At 29.5% G+C, this 17742-nt stretch overlaps 1 protein-coding gene across 3 annotated transcripts in view; it reads right to left on the bottom strand.

The window, feature by feature from the left end:
* LOC142321443 (uncharacterized) overlaps window positions 1-17742 on the bottom strand; it is a 33784-nt gene that overhangs the window by 11602 nt on the left and 4440 nt on the right. For all 3 annotated transcript variants that reach the window (XM_075359526.1, XM_075359525.1, XM_075359524.1), the window contains exons 2-5: window positions 13798-15141; window positions 8053-8193; window positions 5247-5490; window positions 574-858 (exon numbers count right to left, since the gene is read on the bottom strand). In XM_075359526.1, coding sequence (XP_075215641.1) covers window positions 574-858; window positions 5247-5490; window positions 8053-8193; window positions 13798-15126 — 1999 coding nt within the window. In that variant the 5' untranslated portion in view covers window positions 15127-15141. The remainder of the gene's footprint in view (window positions 1-573; window positions 859-5246; window positions 5491-8052; window positions 8194-13797; window positions 15142-17742) is intronic.

Genomic DNA, 17742 nt, shown 5'->3' with positions numbered 1-17742 from the left:
TTAATTTTATTATTTAACATACATTTCTATAATTTGCATTCTTCATATATGTATAAATTATTTTATTTTATTTTTTATTATTATTATTATTATTATTACAGTAATATTTTTTTTTAATTTTTATTGATTTTTTTTATAAATTATACCTAATTTTTATTTATTAAGATTAAGTTAAATTAATGAAACCATTTTGGGGTTTTCTTTGAGCTTTTCTGGATAATCTGTGTATAAATAAATAGAAAAATACTGTGTAGGTTGCACTACATATTCAAAATAAACCTGTAATATATAGAGCTAGTAAAATTTATGGTCAACATTTTTTAAGTATCAATGTCAATAAGATTAATCCATCCCAATTTAAGAGTAAAATAACAGAAAATTAAAAAAGTTGTTTTTTTCTTTCCTTAAACAAAAAATAAAAATGACTAACTCATAATGTAAGTTGGCAATATTAAGTTTTAAAACGCTTAGTTTAATTTAAACTCAAAAAAAAAAAATTTATTATTTTATAAATTTAAAACTATAATTAGTTCCTAGTTAAATAATAAAATAAGATGCACATATATATTTCACCTAAAACATTAATTCTTTTCCACCTAACATCAGGATGCTTTATAAGTGGTCTAAGATCAGTTGAAGGAGTCCATCTTGAAAGTATATCAGCACGCCGAATCTTCAATGTAGGTGGACTGCACAACTGCACCATTAAAGCTTTTTCAGGTATACATTCAAGAGGGTTTGTAAGGTAGATACCACGTGGTCCTACACCAAAAACCATCTGATGATGCCAAACATCTGGTATTGTACCTTCTGATCCGACACCTTTCTGAAGATTAATGGTTGCAATAGGAATTGCACCTATTAAAAATATATGTAAATTAATTATAATTATTTTTAAGCATAAAAATAAGACACTTCAGTAACAATGTAAACAAATTTTACAATCACATATCTCACCGAAATCATGAACAACTGAAATAATTTTAATTAAAAAAAGCATTTAAATTAATCTGACAAGAGTAAAATTTGAAAGATATTAACTACTTTATATCAAAAAATTTTTACAATTAGCTAAAAAGGAATATTATATATAGTTAGTAGATGAATTCAGTTTTAAAATAATAAGCACGTAGAGCTTTCATGTAAAATCAAAAAAAAATCTTTAAATTATTTGTGCCACTTAATGGAACTAAACATTTCCAATGGGAAAAATAGAAAGGAAAAGAATAAATGCCTTAGAAATGTAGTGGTTACAGGATAAAGTTGAAAATTGCACGGGTCAATAAAATTCAAAACTAAAAGGTCCCAAGAAAATAAAGAGGAGAAACATTTCTTCCAGAATCTAGTAAAATATGAACTAGGTTGAGGGCCATAATAATTTTATATTAAGTTGGCCTTCAGACATATGCTGTTAATATGAAATGGATCAGATTATTTTAAAAGCAATTGTAATATATGTATAATGAATGCGTCAATGAAATCTCACTATTTGAATACCGTGCATACAGCTGAATAAATGTCTTGTCTGAATGCAGTCATAAATGCTAAGAGCATGATGTAGTAATTGACAAGATTAAAATGTAGTAAACAAACATATCTCCCATAAAACCAAATTACAAATCAATGTAACTATGATGGCATTTTTTTTTATGATTCTACTGCTAGTTTTTTATAGCCAACTGGAATCTGTAATAGATGCATATTTTTTTACACTTTTACAGCCAACGTATAAGAGCAGGTACATGGTACTGAAGAAAAAATGGAATGAATTTCTGTCTCCCCAACTTATTTTTATAAAGTGTAATAATAATAATAATAATCAAATAAAAGTATCAAAATCTTCTTTATATAGTGTGTCATATTCTTTCAGTACAGAAAAGTAAAATTTTAGTAAATAACAATTCAAAAATTAACTTTTCCTCTTGCCAAGCAGACTCAATGCAAATAATTGTTTCACAACAGAAAAGGGTCCATTAATTTGTTGCTTTGCATTACCTATCTCAGACTTTCTTGTGGCTATGGCAAGTTAGACTTTAGGGGAACCCACCGACCCAGTTTGTCTACTGGTGAACTTGTCATCGCAAATCAGCTGATTTTGAAGTCATGAGTTCTAAGGTTCAAATCCTAGTACAGGCAGTTACTTTTGTATGGATTTGACTAGATTGTGGATACCAGTGTTTTTTGGTGGTTAGATTAACCACACATATCAAGAATGGTCGACCTGAGATTGTAAAGACTACACTTCATTTACATTCATAGATATCTTCTACAAATGTATCACCTATGATATGAAGGAGAATGTTAAAAATCAGATGATGGGATAAAGTGACAAATGAAGAGGTGTTGTGGCAAATTGATGAAGAGAGAAAGCATTTGGAAAAATGTAGTTAAAAGAAGAGACAGACTATATAGGCCACATATTAAGGCATCCTGGAATAGTCACTTTAATATTGGTAGGACATATAGATGGGAAAAATTGTGCAGGTAGGCAACATTTGGAATATGTAAAACAAATTGTTAGGGATGTAGGATGTAAGGGGTATACCGAAATGAAATGACTGGTACTAACAGTTAATTTTGGGAGAGCTGCATCAAACCAGTCAAATGACTGAAGACAAGAAAAAAGATATCATCCTCTGAAATAATACCTTATGGTGGTTCCAGAGGCTGAACAGAATAAGAGAGGTCCTTTAAAGGAACAAAGTTTAAGTGTCAATTGTATAATATACACAGAGTGACTCAGGAGGAAAGGGGAATGAATAATTTGGGAACTAATTTTAGAGCTTAAAATAAGGAAAAAAATTCATACAAATGTAAATTCAAAAACACTTTTGGACGCTTTTGAAAAAGTAGTTTTCATGATATCCAATGTAAAACAAAAAAATTTGGTTTCAGACTTTTTTAGGTCTAAGTTCAATAACTTCATTAAATGACAATTTCTGTCACCAACCTAATGATATCTTCATGTTCCTTGATAAGGGCAGAAGCACTGAACATAATGAAACATTAGTGCTGGGCAATGTACATTCTCACAAGCAAACTAAAAATTCTACAAAATACTTTATGGTTTGATACTAGTTGTCTAGGATATCTACATCTGTATTCTTCCACCACAACTGGGGCATTTCCAACGTAAAAGCTGTACACAAAAAACACTACATAATTTTATTCTCAAAAATAATAAACATAATCAAAATTATGTCAAAAACAACTAAACCAACTTATTATGTTTACTATTAACATGTACCCACAATATTATGACAACAATGAGTAAAATTCAAATTAACTTTGTAGCATACAGTTAGCATTGCCAATCTAATCTTTCAAAGGTCTAAATTTATCATACTAAAAACAACTGTTTTTAATTTTTACAAATTCATAACATTTTCTAATATGTTTATGTTTATTGTTTTTCTATTATGTTGTATTCTATTATGTTTTTTCTTTTGTAGAGCATCAATTTTCTCAGAATGAAATTCTCTACAAGTTTTGATAATAAAATGTAGCATTTATTAGTCATTTAACAAATTTATTGTACTTTAAATCTTAAAGAGTGTTTTTTGTTACTGAATTTTTGTTTCATGATGGATATCACGAAAACTACAGAAGATACAGTTCTGGGACCTGTTTTATTTTATTTTTCAAGCCAAAGAATATAAGAAACCATCAAGTTTACCCCTTATACATAATGCCTTAAAAATTTCACTACAACCTCACTTCAGCGGTGTAACCAAAATCTGGGCGAAATTTTAGCCATAACTCAATAACAAAGCGTTTTTGAAAATTTGTTTGTATAAACATTTTTCTTACTTCAAGCTTAGGATCAGTCTCCAAATTATTTCCTTTCCTCCTGAATCAGCCTGTATAACAGTGAGCTTAGCAAGCCGATACAAAAGAATATTCATTTTGCTAAAGAAAACCTGAAAATGCCTTCAGCCTATTATTCTGTAGAAAACAAGGTGTGGATTGCTCTTGTTATTCTTGAGAATGACAAGTATAACTTATATCAGGTTACCTATAATTATTATAGTAACGGGAAATTGCATAGAATTTACATTAATATTTACATAATATTATTTACCATAATATTATTATTACAATTAAAATAGAATGAAATAATTAATAAAATAATGTGATGTTAATTTTTTTTAAACTATTTTACACTAACTTCTTGTACTTGAACACCGACTCAAAGTTGAATGAACTCAAATGAATTGAATGTAATGATATGAAAATAGGTCATCAAAAAACTGTAGTTTGCACCTGATTAAATAACATGTAGCCTAACTGTCAGTGATAATATGAAAGTAAGCTGAAATATGCATATGCTCAATTGAGAAAAAAATTAATTAAATCAGTTAAACAATAAGCTCATTTTCATTTAAATTATAAAATATAAATAAATTACTTTGTTTTTATAACATTTTTTTTAGTAATTTTAGTATGAGCAATGCAATTACAACTGGATGTGATATCAATAATAATAGGCAACAAAAAATGTAAAAATAATAATTTTATTTACTTAAAAAGTAATACATCTTTCAATTATGTTCTGAAGACTTGAAAAGTAAACAACTTAAATGTATTGTAAACACACACACACAAATCTTTTGGAATCTAAGTTCACACTATTCTTAAAATTACATAATGTAATATGCAACAATAAAACACGTCATTCAAAACAATTTTTTTTTCAATTACTTACAACACTGAAAAAACTACAAAATTAATTATCAATAGGTAAAACTAAATTAAATTAAGAGGTCACCATAAAAAAAAATATTATAACAGTGTTTTGGTGGCTCTTTCAAATTTCTGCTGTAGCTAAAGAAAGCCACAGGAAGTAGATTAACTGCTGAAAAAATTAAAGCTGAATCTTCAAAGTATCCAATTTTCTGATTAAATTTTCTCAAGCTTATAATTAAAGATAATATTTTATTCGGTAGGGCAATTATAAAAATTTCTGAGATATTTTCATCACAAAAAAACGGGCATTAAATTTTTAAAAAGAGAAACAAATTTAGAACTAGATAAAGAAATTTTAATATAAAATGGCACAATAACTTTTCAACAATAGCATACTAGCATTCTTGTTACGTAGCATTTCATACAAAGGGTAAAACAAATTTAAGTTACAAGTAATTCATCCATTAATATGGTTTTGACTTTACAGTCATAAAAAATTCCTTGAAGAGGTTAATTAAATAAACGTTATTTTAATTTTAAGAAATTGATGTCCAACTAACCTTTTTTCATCCAAGACGACAACCATGTAGACAGACAAACATTTCTTTCAGGGTACATATGGAAAAACCTAGCGTAAAGAGAACCCTGAGAAGCAACTTCTATTCCTCTAATGAGGTCATGATGAGTCGCACCTGCTAAACTTCTTGAAAAAAGATATTCAGGAACAGCAGAATTTTCATTTCGAAAATTTGTGGCGACTCCTTCTTTCAATTTCTCTAAAGAAAATGGTAAATTTAATGCCACCTGCAATGAGCAACATATACTTTAAAAGAAATAATACTACAACCGTATAAAAATAATAAAACTATTAATGAAAATCTAATTCTTGAACAAAAATAACTTTCAAGGAATAAAGTTCATCTATTTAATTATTCATCATTCAGACCACTTTGGTTTATTATTTACATATAACCCATTTTTTCTTTTTTTTTGTATTAAATTCTATGAAACCCATACTAATGGAATCTAAAAATCCCCAGTTAAGTTCAAAATATTTAGCAGACAATTCACAAACAACCAATTCATAAGTTTCACATGATACATTATTTAATGTTTCATCAATATTTAACTATAAAACATAACTTCTGATGATAACTTGGGCTTAGATTATTCGCTTTGCAACTAATTAAAGAAAACAATATTTTTTTTTTGGCACTGCATTAGCACTATTCTTAGAAACACACACCTTACTAAATGGGAATTTTTAGGCTAAGGGAAGCAAGATTTTTACCCTCTAATTTTTGGAGAATTAAACAAGAAAATAATAATTTATAGATTTAATAACTGGTGCTGTTACAAATATGTTTTTATCAAATGTTTTAAATAATATGAATATTCATTTGAAAACATCACATATAAGAGCCTTATCACAAACATTATAATAAGAAAGGACAAACAACCACATAAGTCATTATCACCCACAAGTAATTAAACCAGCAAAATGTCACACTCTGGTTTAAAACATAAATTCTTTTGTACCTTGTTAAATATAATAACAATAATGAAACATATACTCAATTTCCATTAATGCCATCTAAAAGATTATTTTTAAAAAATTTACTATATTCACATAACTCCTTTATTACTACTTTATAAATATATATATATATATTTTTATGAAAGAGCAGACATCATCTGCTATGGTTATTAGGCCAGTGAAAATTTGGTAGCGTATAGAAAGATGACATTGCCTGACAGGCATTTGAATCCAGGATTCTCTCACAAAATGCTAAGAAACATCTCAGACAAGGAGGTCAGCTGAATATTTATTAAGTATAAATACAATTTTTTTGTGTCACTGACCAGACCATAACTTTGCCACAATTTCCTATGATCCAACCACAGATATGTTAAAACATTTCCTTTTTTTATCCCAGAAATAACATAACCTATAGATTTCTGATGAAATCTGTATGGAGTTATTATACCCAATTTGAACAAATATTTATTTGTTTATTTTCTAAATTTATAGGCGGTAAACAGAAAAAAGTTATTTTTGTAAAACCTAGTTAAACCTTTTTATGACTTTTTAAATACACTTATTTATTTAATCATAAGCCACTATTCTATTTAATTTACAAATAATTATAATATAGAGGCTAGGTTATTCTATAGGTGCATTTTATATGATAATGAGGAACTACAAATGTATAGTGTATATATACACTGACAAAAGAGTTGACTCAACTGAAATAGTATTGAGTATTATACTAAAGGATAAAACAGAAATATTCAAGATACTATATGCCATTTTAATTATTTATAAAGGAACATAACTTCCAAGATTTGAAAGACAATTGTCTATCATGACTACTAAAATTCTCTGCCATAACAGTCTTAAACTCGAAGTTACAGCTGCTCTGCTACAGCAAAGCAAAATCATTTTCAGTGCTGTTAAAATGATGCAACAAACACCTCAAGTGCAACATGTGAGTATTGACCAGGAAACAGTTCAATCAATTGGTTACCTAAGTACCATGTAAAAATTCTATTGTAAAATCTCAAACAGAATCTCACAAATTATCAAAATTACTGATGATGCTTTATTGAACTGTCTGATATTATTTTAACTTGGCATCCTAATTAAAAAAAAACGTATAAAGAAATCCTTTCACGATCGCTGACTTTGTAGTCAGCATCTTTATCAGGTATATGCAACTTAAATGCATTATGTGCAAATAATAAAAATTCCTACTGTCAATGTAGAAAGTAAGAACTAAAAAAATACTGTTCAGATTTAAATATCCATTATCACAAGGATTCAACTTTTTTTAAGAATATGTAGCACATTTCACAGAATGAAATTACTTAAATTTTATAAATAAAAACTGTATAAAATACTTGTATTATTATTTACTTAAAATTGAAGTCTTTAATTTTTATTATGATCCCTTAACTTTTATTTACTACAATTAACTACATAACTGCTTTTTTTCAAAAAAGCAGTTTCAAGTAGAAAAACATTCTGTGAAGAAATCTTAACTACTAGTTAAATTAACACTTAATAAGTAAATTTTAGATTATATATACATTATAAAAATGTACTAATGAAAAATTTAAATAAAAACATGGGTTTCTTAAAAACTACATATTTTTTTAAACTTTTTTAACAGACAATAATGCAAAGAACTAGAAAAATCCAATAAATTATTTTTTTTCTGCTTTATTAATTAAAAATTACAAAATCAAAAAAAAAATTGTTTTAATTAATGAAATCTTGTTACTAATCTAAAAGGATGAAGACTTATCACCATCAAACCACATTATGATAACATTTAAACGAATGAATAGAAAAACTATACAAACCATCACATTAATAACTGCAGTAGCACCACAAAGTGAAGTTCCAATTTGTGTCACTTGCTTGGCACATGCTTCTTGTTCAGACCAAATCATTGTTCTCTCAACCGGCCTGTTTGAATCTGGGCTATCTGCCTGCTTATCATCCTAACAGTTAAATTGATAAGCATTAAAAAAGATAAAAAATGTATATAAAAACAAAATTTTATCCAGATGTGAAGCATTATTTTTCCATATTTTTTTAAAGAGAAACACAGGAAAACTAGATACAAGCTTCATAGTTGGATTTATCAGCTCTATAAACTAATCACTGGATTAATTTTGACTTAAGTTGGTATATAGTCTCTCCCATATAATTTTTTATCTGTATATTGATACTCTTTGCTACTGGATAGCTAATTTACCTGGTTGTTCCTTAATTTAAATAAAGAAAACTGTACTGCCATCATAATTTAGACAAACAGTTAATAAATTTGTAAACATAAGACTGACTACATTAAAACTTCAGATTATTATAAATCATTTAACACATTCCTATATAATCTTACTAATTAAAAGTTAAAATACTTTGTGTCAGACATTAATGGTGGAAAATTTTTGTCTAGGTAAAAACGTATATTAGATATCATCTGGAATAGACTAAAATTTATTTAAATTATTTTGGGTGTTATGTGTCTATACTGGATGAAAGAATTGAACTAAGTTAAGTTCAACAGTATAAGAAAAATAAATAGCACAAAATTACTAAAAATAAACCAACCAAACAACCTAAAATAATACCTATTTTCTTAAATAGAAGTAAGTGATAAACATAAATCAAGAAGGATAAGCAATATGTCATATCTTAATCAAACAGATGTTCCAATATAAAGAAAAATGGAACATAAACTGTGAAGACTGCCTAACAAATTTCTGTTTTTAACATAACTTTCAAGGTCAACATATTGTATACACAACCAAAAGAAATGGGTAAAACAATAACAGCCGTATTGTAATGAAAGACCTATTCCAATATTTGTACAATGAATAAATTAATGAATTACTATCTGGATCAATTAATTTTCTCTCTGTAAATTAAAAAAAAATTAAAATATAATTTCATAAAAAAAATTAAAATATCAAAATTCATTTAGTCTGGCCTTTGGGAACATAAATTTCTTTTTTCATAATATTGCAGTCTCACTATTCATAGTAAATAACTGAAAAGTTGACAAGCATATATACAAAGTGATTCGCATAATGTTACATTCTGAGCTAACTCTACTAGCAAAAATAATGAAAAAAGGTCATGTAAACATGGGTTTAGAAACGGTTCTTTTAGCAATTTACGGCTAGCAAAAAACTCTCCTGAGTCCTAGGCAGAGTGAAATAAAACCATACTGAAATTCTTGGAACCCAAATTAAGGGCCAAACTTGATGATTTCTTATAGTTTTTGACCTGAAAAATTGAATAAAACAGGTTCCAGAACCATACCTCCAGCAGTTTTCATAATATCTGACATAAAATAGAAAAATTTGTTGTCTAAACATGTTTTTTTAAGTTTGTAATACTTTGTTAAATGAACAATAAATGCACAAAATTTATTATCAAAACTTGTAAGGAATTTAATTCTGAAAATACTGATGTAAAATAACTCAATAAAAAACAAATACACATTCAAGAAATCTGATTTCATTACTAACACTTACCGTATAGACTTTTTACTATTATCACTACAGAAAATGAAGTTACTACATAATTGACATAATTATTAAAAAATAAAAATGTAACCGATACATTTAATAAAGTTTACAGTGAATAATCAAAAATTTGTTGTCCTACTTCAATATATTTGGCTGCACGCTTTCAGTTTACTAGCACTGCTTTCCACAATTCTGCAAGAATTTTTCTTAATTTGTGCGGCAGCATCTGTAATACAAGTTACTCTTCACAAATATGAACTTTTTTCTTGTGCACAATACTTTTCATCCAACCTCACATGCAAAAATCTAACGGTGGTCCACCGTGCCCAATCCACATCTCTGGAAATTACTCATTTAAGTATGCCCATACGGCATGTGAGAAGTGGGGAGGTGCACCATCATGCTGAAAGTACATGCGGCATCTTGTTGCTAGTAATAGTAGTAGAGGCAATTGTTCATTAAGGAATTGTAAATGTTGGAATTTAGACATCCTGAGAGAATGAATGATCTAATTACCTGATCGTAAACTAGACTAGACCACAACACAATTGATGCTAAATCAGCGTTGAAAATTACATTTTACTCTCATGTGTGGATTGACTTATGCCTAACGAGTTCGTTGCAAAGGTTACTGATGCCATCACAAGCAAACTAAGCCTGGTCAATAAATAAAATGAATCTGTGCAACTGGTGGTTCACATTCAACTAATTACAATATTGCAAACGAAGAGGAAGATCTTTCAGTTGAAGATTTTGTTTTTTTTTTTGGGGGGGGGCAAAAAACGCCTGTGTGTTATCATCGCCCGGAATTATATTTAATAAAAAGGTATAATAAAACTAAATAAGGTTTAAAACTAATATAAATTATACAATAAAAAATTTATTAAAACAAAAGTTAAAAAAGTGAAATAAAACTAAAACTAATATTGCAAACGGAGTCTTTAAAATATAAAAGCTAAAATAATAGAAAAAGGAAACTATAGAAAACTTAACTAATTCCGATAGGGAGTGCAAAAGGCTCCCTTACTCGGATAATAAAATTAAAGACATAGAACCAAAAAAATCAAATTTGAAAGTAAAGAAAAAAAATTATCAAAAACTCTTCTAGCATAAAATATATATGATAATATTAAATTTTTTGCAGTAATCTCGTACTACGCAAAAACAGAAACATCGGTTCAAAATTTCATTATCGTTGTACAAGATACCACAGATGTTTCTAGGTAGATTAAATTTATGACGTAATGCTGCATAACATATTCAGTCTATGAGAATGTGGTGCACAATCATGTGGCAGTTGCATCTTGTGCATAGGGGTACGTGTCCTCCTGACATTAGGTACTCATTTCTGATCCTCTTACGTCCTATCCGTAATCGGCAGAGGATTACTTCCTCACAACAAGTTTTTCTGCAAGAGGAGTCCCATGGCAACACTGAATCTTTAATCCATTGGAGTTTATTATCAACTGTAGTCGCCCAGTCACTTTGCCACCTTGCTCTCAGTGATTGTTTTACACGATTAATAAAATCAAAGGTAGTAACTTGGGTGGTAAAAGGAGGTTAAATACATGCTTCTTTGGCAGCATAATCTGCTTGTTCATTACCTGGAATCCCAACGTGGCTAGGGACCCAGCAAAAACTTACTTCTGTGTTGCGATTACTCAACTCAGCGATTGCATTGTAAATTTCAATGACGACAGGATGTTTGGAATAAAGGTTTTCTAACATCTGGAGAGCACTACACGAGTCACTGCAAATAAGAATATTTCAATATTTAGAGCCTTATTTATAGCGAGTAGTTCGGTGGTGAACACACACGTAAGACCGGGTAGGCCAAACATATAAGTTCTTTCATTGACAACAAAAGCACAATCAACGGTATCGTCTTGTTTCGATCCATCAGTGTATATCACTGTGTCTGGATTCGTCTTTGTGAGAATACACTGAAATATTTGCCGGATTGAAACAGTAGGAGGTGTTGATTGTTTATCGTATGTCGTAAGGTCAAATGTAAACTTTACAAGGTTTATTCTCCACGAAGGATATGAGCACAGACATGATGGAAAGAATGACGGAGTGTCAACATTTATATGCTGCAGCAGATGTCAGGTACGGACACCTACAGGTGCAGTACAGCGTGGAAGGTCCTTATACTTTCGTAAATTAGGATTTCTAAGAACTGGGTCAAAAGTCGGGTGATTTGGCTGCTCTTTGAGATGGGCAAAATATGATTACAAAAGCTGATCTTGTCTATCCCAAAGTGATGGCTCGCCACAGTCTACAAGTAAGGTTGCGATAGGGCTTGATCTAAATGCACCTATGGCAAACCAAAGAGAAGCATGATGTACACCATCCAGCATTTTAAGCACGGTTTGACGAGCTGAAGAGTAGGCGACACAACCATAATCTAAACGGGAACAAACAAGGGAATAGTAAAAACATAACATACATGACCGATCGGCTCCCCAGTTGGTGTTACTAAGGACATACATCATATCTAAAAGTTTGGAACATTTTGTCCTTAATTCCTTTATATGTTTGACCCAAGTAATATGGCTATCAAAAAGCAAACCTAGAAACTTGACATAAGGAGAGATAACAATAAGCTACCTGTTCAGAAAAACTTGCGGAATAGAAGGGTTTCGTAGCAGAGAAAAGACTACACATTTTGTTTTGTGGGATGAAAATGTGAAACCAGCAGTCCTGGACAAAGCCTCAAGGCGAAATATAGTGTTCTGTAGTAGTCGCTCTGCAGTGGGCATTGAACGGCTCACAATGTAAATAACAAAATCATCAACAAATAGAGAACATGAGGCAGGAGTCTGTACACAATTGGTAATACTGTTTACGGCTACAAAAAATAAGGTGGCACTTAATACACTACCTTGAGGTACTCCATTCTCCAAGACGACACTATCTGAAAGTGAATCGTCTACACGAAGGCACGAAACGATTTAAGAATCCCCGGATAAAAGCAAGCATATTGCCCTTGATTCCCCATCTCTTGAGGGTGTTAAGAATAAGATTTTGTACTCATTGATTATGCGTCATGTACTAATACCCGGACTGTGTTGAGTAACCTCAAGAATGGTCTCAGCAATATCGGCATCATGATAGGCAGGATGGTTGCAGCGATTACTAATGCTGGGAAGTGTAGCCATCTCTCATAGCGTATGGAATGTTCAACTAATTGTTTTAGGATTTGGAACTCCATGGTTAAGAAAATGTCTGATATTCTGCTGCAGAAGCTGCATTTCCATTACACACCACTAACATAAATACAATGTCGGCATATTCCTCAGTCATTAATACACAGGAACTGCTTCAGTACAACATCAATTAAAACATACACCCATTTCATTAAACTACATTGTACTATCAACAATTCACAGCGGCAATGTAGAACATGCAATGCACTGATGACACGACATAAAATGCATTGTTAGCCAGCTGATTTCCATTACCAACTTATGAAATCAAAATTTCTCAAATTTTCAATTTGTCAGTGAATTCAAGAGAGAGACAAACTTTACTCTCAAAACAGCATTAGTACTGCTTATTTTATTATTTTTTTAAATTTTATCTTTAATCAACACTACCTTTTGTATCATTGCACTTTGTAAGAAAGCAAACATGCTTTGTACGTGTAATCCATTAGTTTTCATGTAGTAAGTGTAAGTGTTAAATCAGATTTTTTGAACTTTTCTTTCATGAATAAAGGAAGAATTTTTTAAAATTTAGAATGTCATTTTTTACCCTCAAATTAATACCAGTCATACCTAGAAAAATTACAGCTATAAATAAAATCTGAAGATGGAACTGTGAATTTATTAATTTTAAGTTAAATTAAATAATATAATACTTTTAAAATAACCATCATCTTCAAATCTTAACTAATAATCTATTATATTATGATTAATTTTATTTATTGTATATATTAATAAAAAAGATACACACAATATGTCTACTTAATCAATGTTAATGTATTCTGTAAATATATTCTTAATATAAAAAAAATATCTCTTTTCATCAAAATAACTAAATATAAGATAATAATAAATTACTAACCAAATTTGAGTGATCACTATCTGAAAATGATGCCTGTTTATCGAGCACAAGCCTCTTTGCCATGATGCAATGATAAAGAGCAGAACGTAAATTATATTTCCTAGTGTCTATTGCATTTTCTCCTTGCGTTTTAAAATAGTCAGCAGCATTTTCACCCCATCCTTCTATATTGTTTTCAGAAGGATCTCCTGGAGAACATAGATCACCACTCGAACAATGATATCCCCAACTGTCACGGACAGCAGGCGGTGAAATCGGCACAGATATACATGTTGATTGTGATGGTTGTGGCTGTTGTATGGATGATGTAGATGGTACAGCCTTATTCAACTTCCCGCAACCACTTAAATCATTTTTCGGTTCTCCAATTAATACTACAGAAAGTTGATTGTCTTCTTTTATATCATTATCACTTATGTCTTCTTGTCCTTCTTCTTCACCTCCTCTTTCTCTCTGTTCTAATCTTCTTCTGCCGAAAGGCTTTAAATTAGAAAAGAAATCGTCTTTCCCATTAGACATTTCACAACACTTTTCCATTTCATCATTGTTATCTTCTATGACCGCTTCCAATTCAGCCGTGGGAGAAACCGATTGCCTTCTCAATTCATCATCTTCACAGTCATCGAGTGGTCTTTCAGCATCGTGCTGCATATCACAACAATCAGAATCATCTGAAGAATCCCCTCTACCGTTAGAAAGACCTGGATCAAAATCCATTTCCAAATAATCCATATCGGGTGAACTACTTCTGTCTTCATTATTCTCCCTACCTGGCGGAATCACACCTAACCTAAAAAATGAGCTTGGTAAATCTGCCATTTGATTTTGATCACCTTTATAAGTATATATACAATATTCGTCTTCTTCTTCGTTTTCACTTAAACTATCTTCTTCTTCTTCCTTTTTGTTATATAATCTAGAATTATCACTATCTTCATTTAAATGCTTTCTAACCTTTGGTGGACACTTTTCAACAGGCACACAGTAATCTACATTGTTTCTCATATACAAATCCATCCCATTTCCATTATGCATTTTATCACCATCTAAAACACTCACATTATTATTTAATTTTAATGCATAATTATTATGGGCGATACCATTTGGTATGTTGCAAGCTAAAGGTTGTGCTTTCGGATGAGCACCATTACATACTGTACTATTTGAATGCGACTGTCGACTGCAATCATTATGCTCAATATGTTCGCTATACATTCCTGAATTACTGTTGGTACTGCAATTGCTATGATTGCTGCTGCTGCTGCCACCGCTACTACAACTAGGTACAGCACTACCGGCTAATCTTTCCTGATCGTCAGCAGCATTCATTATAAAAGTATAAACCTGAAAACAAAATATCTGCTACATTAAAAATATATTTATTACTATATACTATACTTATTATCATTTCTCAATTATTATTTTTATGTTTTGCAGCAAGGTATTTTTATATTGCATCAAGGTTAAAACTGATGAAAATATTAAAGAATTCAAAAAATCAAACAGAACCCTAAATACTAATAAATGAAAAAGTATTTTCTATTGGCAGAGACAATAATTCATATTCTTGTAATTGTTGTAATAGGGGAAATGTAATATAGTATTTTAATTTTTAATTATGTTTCCTACTACAGCAAAACCTGAATCCATGTGTAATATAATTTACCCAAATCCCATGAATTTTAACAAGATTTTGGTTTTCCCTTTAACAATAGCATCTGGCTAATATAAAAGTAGAAGGAACATTTTTCATCTTAACAGAAAATTTTATATAACAAGAAGATTCAATAAATTATTAATATTACATTGTTTTATCTTCCATTCCCCCAAAATACAGTAAAGACAAATAATTAGTCATATCAAATAATTAATTGGTTGACTTTATATTATACAAATTTTCATAAATAAATTTGTGAAACTGGTGTCAAATTATAAGAAAGATTGTAGGTGACAAGACTAACCGGTACAATTTCAAATGTTTTGGATACATTTAGAATTACAACTGCACTGTTCTTTTTCATATCATATAGAATATATTTAGACACATCTCATATCTGGTTATTAACCACCAAAACTAATGTAAATGACAATAACAATGAGGACCTTACAGATGATAATAAAACAAAAACAAATTACATGAAAATCAAAAACCAATCTGTAAACAGCCAAGCATATATTATCCATTTAAAGATATTATCTTTAATCTTATTTTATTAATATCTTTATTGGAAAATAAAGTTATTTTAAGTAAAAAAAATATCAATATCTTTAAGAAAAAAAATTATGTAGTTTCAATACTGTTTGAAAAATTATAAATAAAAAAAAGTGTACATAAAAAAATTGAGAAATGCAATTAAAATGCCCTATTTTTCCTTTAAATAAAAAGAGAATTACATCTAATAAAACTAAATTAATACGTTATTTGCTCACCATGTATTAAGTAGTAAGATATATTAATAAAGTTTAATTTCTGTATTAATATTTTACAAAAATTTTTCAGTCTATTATTTTTTTTCCGATTGAAAATTCAAAGTGTTTTTGTTTTAATATATAAACTAAATTTTTTTATGTAATAAAATTATTAAAATTAAGAGTAAGTAATGTTAAAATACAGAATTAATTTAAGAGAACAAGATGGTACTGAACAATATAGAATATAACATTTTTTTTCAGCCTTATAATTTATCTTTGTATGTAATCTGTATACAAACAATACACATTTCTTACAGTTGGATTACTTAGAATGGAGTAAGTATGGTTTAAGTCAATTGTGAGACTTTTTTTTTGTTTCAGAAAGATGCCAAACATAATTTATGAAGAGCATGAAGTAAATTCCCTTCTAATCAGCAGAATCATATTTATAATAAAAATCTTATCTAGTTGTATGGAATTCTATTACCGCATGTTTTACAATTTTGATTTGTATTATCTAAAAGCCACCCGATCAAATGAATAGTAACAAGAAATGAAAATCTACAAGTCTATTGCTACACAACTATGAAAGCATAACCTGCACTACCTAAATGAGAATCTCTACAATGAGAAATGATGAATATATCAATTAATCTAAGATTACATGACATTAAACCAATTCAATTTGTTTTTCAACTTGAGGGCCCTTTTTTATACGTTTTTTTCTAATATTTAGTAAAATTAAATTGAAAAAAAAAATTTGAATCAAATATTTAAATCACATGTGCAAGTTGATGGCTAATCCAAGTGAGTAATGTTTTCATTATAAGATTCTAACTTCAAGGCCTGCTGGGTGTTTTTTTTTTGGAAAATGTTTATTTTATTTTGATAAACTATAGCACAAACCTCCTTTTCAGCACAACTTTATAAAATTGACACAGTTGAGATTATGAAAATTTTCTGTATTAAAAAAACTTTTATAAGTATTAAAAAAAGAATCTTAAAATTAATAAAAGTCCACCGAGCTGGTGAACTCATTGCTGCAAATCACTTGTTTAACAGCTGATTTTTGAAGTCAAAGGTTCTCAGGTACAAATTTTAGTAAAAGTTTGTTGCTTTTATATGAACTTCAATATTAGACAGTGGATACTAGATCAGTGTAGTTTGAAGGTTGAGGTTTAATTAACCACACATCTCCAGAATGGCTGGCTTGAGTCTGTATAAGGCTACATTTCATTTACATGTCATACATATCATCCTCATCTCATTGAGCTAGGAGGATTGCTTATTGTTCACCAGTTAAACAGATTGCAACATACGCATTAGGAAATAAATAAGTAATTAATAAAATTTTCTATCAAGAGCATATTTGAAATATAGGCTGGATATTTTTCCATTGTATGAAGGCAGATTTCACTCAAAATTATTGCAATAACTTCTAATAGTGTATAAACGTCTCAGGTTTACTGGCTTAACAACCTCACAATTACTGTATTTCTGACATCATATAAACAATGCAAGTCCAATAATAAT

This window comes from Lycorma delicatula, chromosome 3, assembly GCF_047948215.1.
Source record: "Lycorma delicatula isolate Av1 chromosome 3, ASM4794821v1, whole genome shotgun sequence".
Lineage (NCBI taxonomy): Eukaryota > Metazoa > Arthropoda > Insecta > Hemiptera > Fulgoridae > Lycorma > Lycorma delicatula.
Note: the sequence above shows the minus strand (reverse complement) of the source record. Positions and strands in the feature narration are given on the sequence as shown.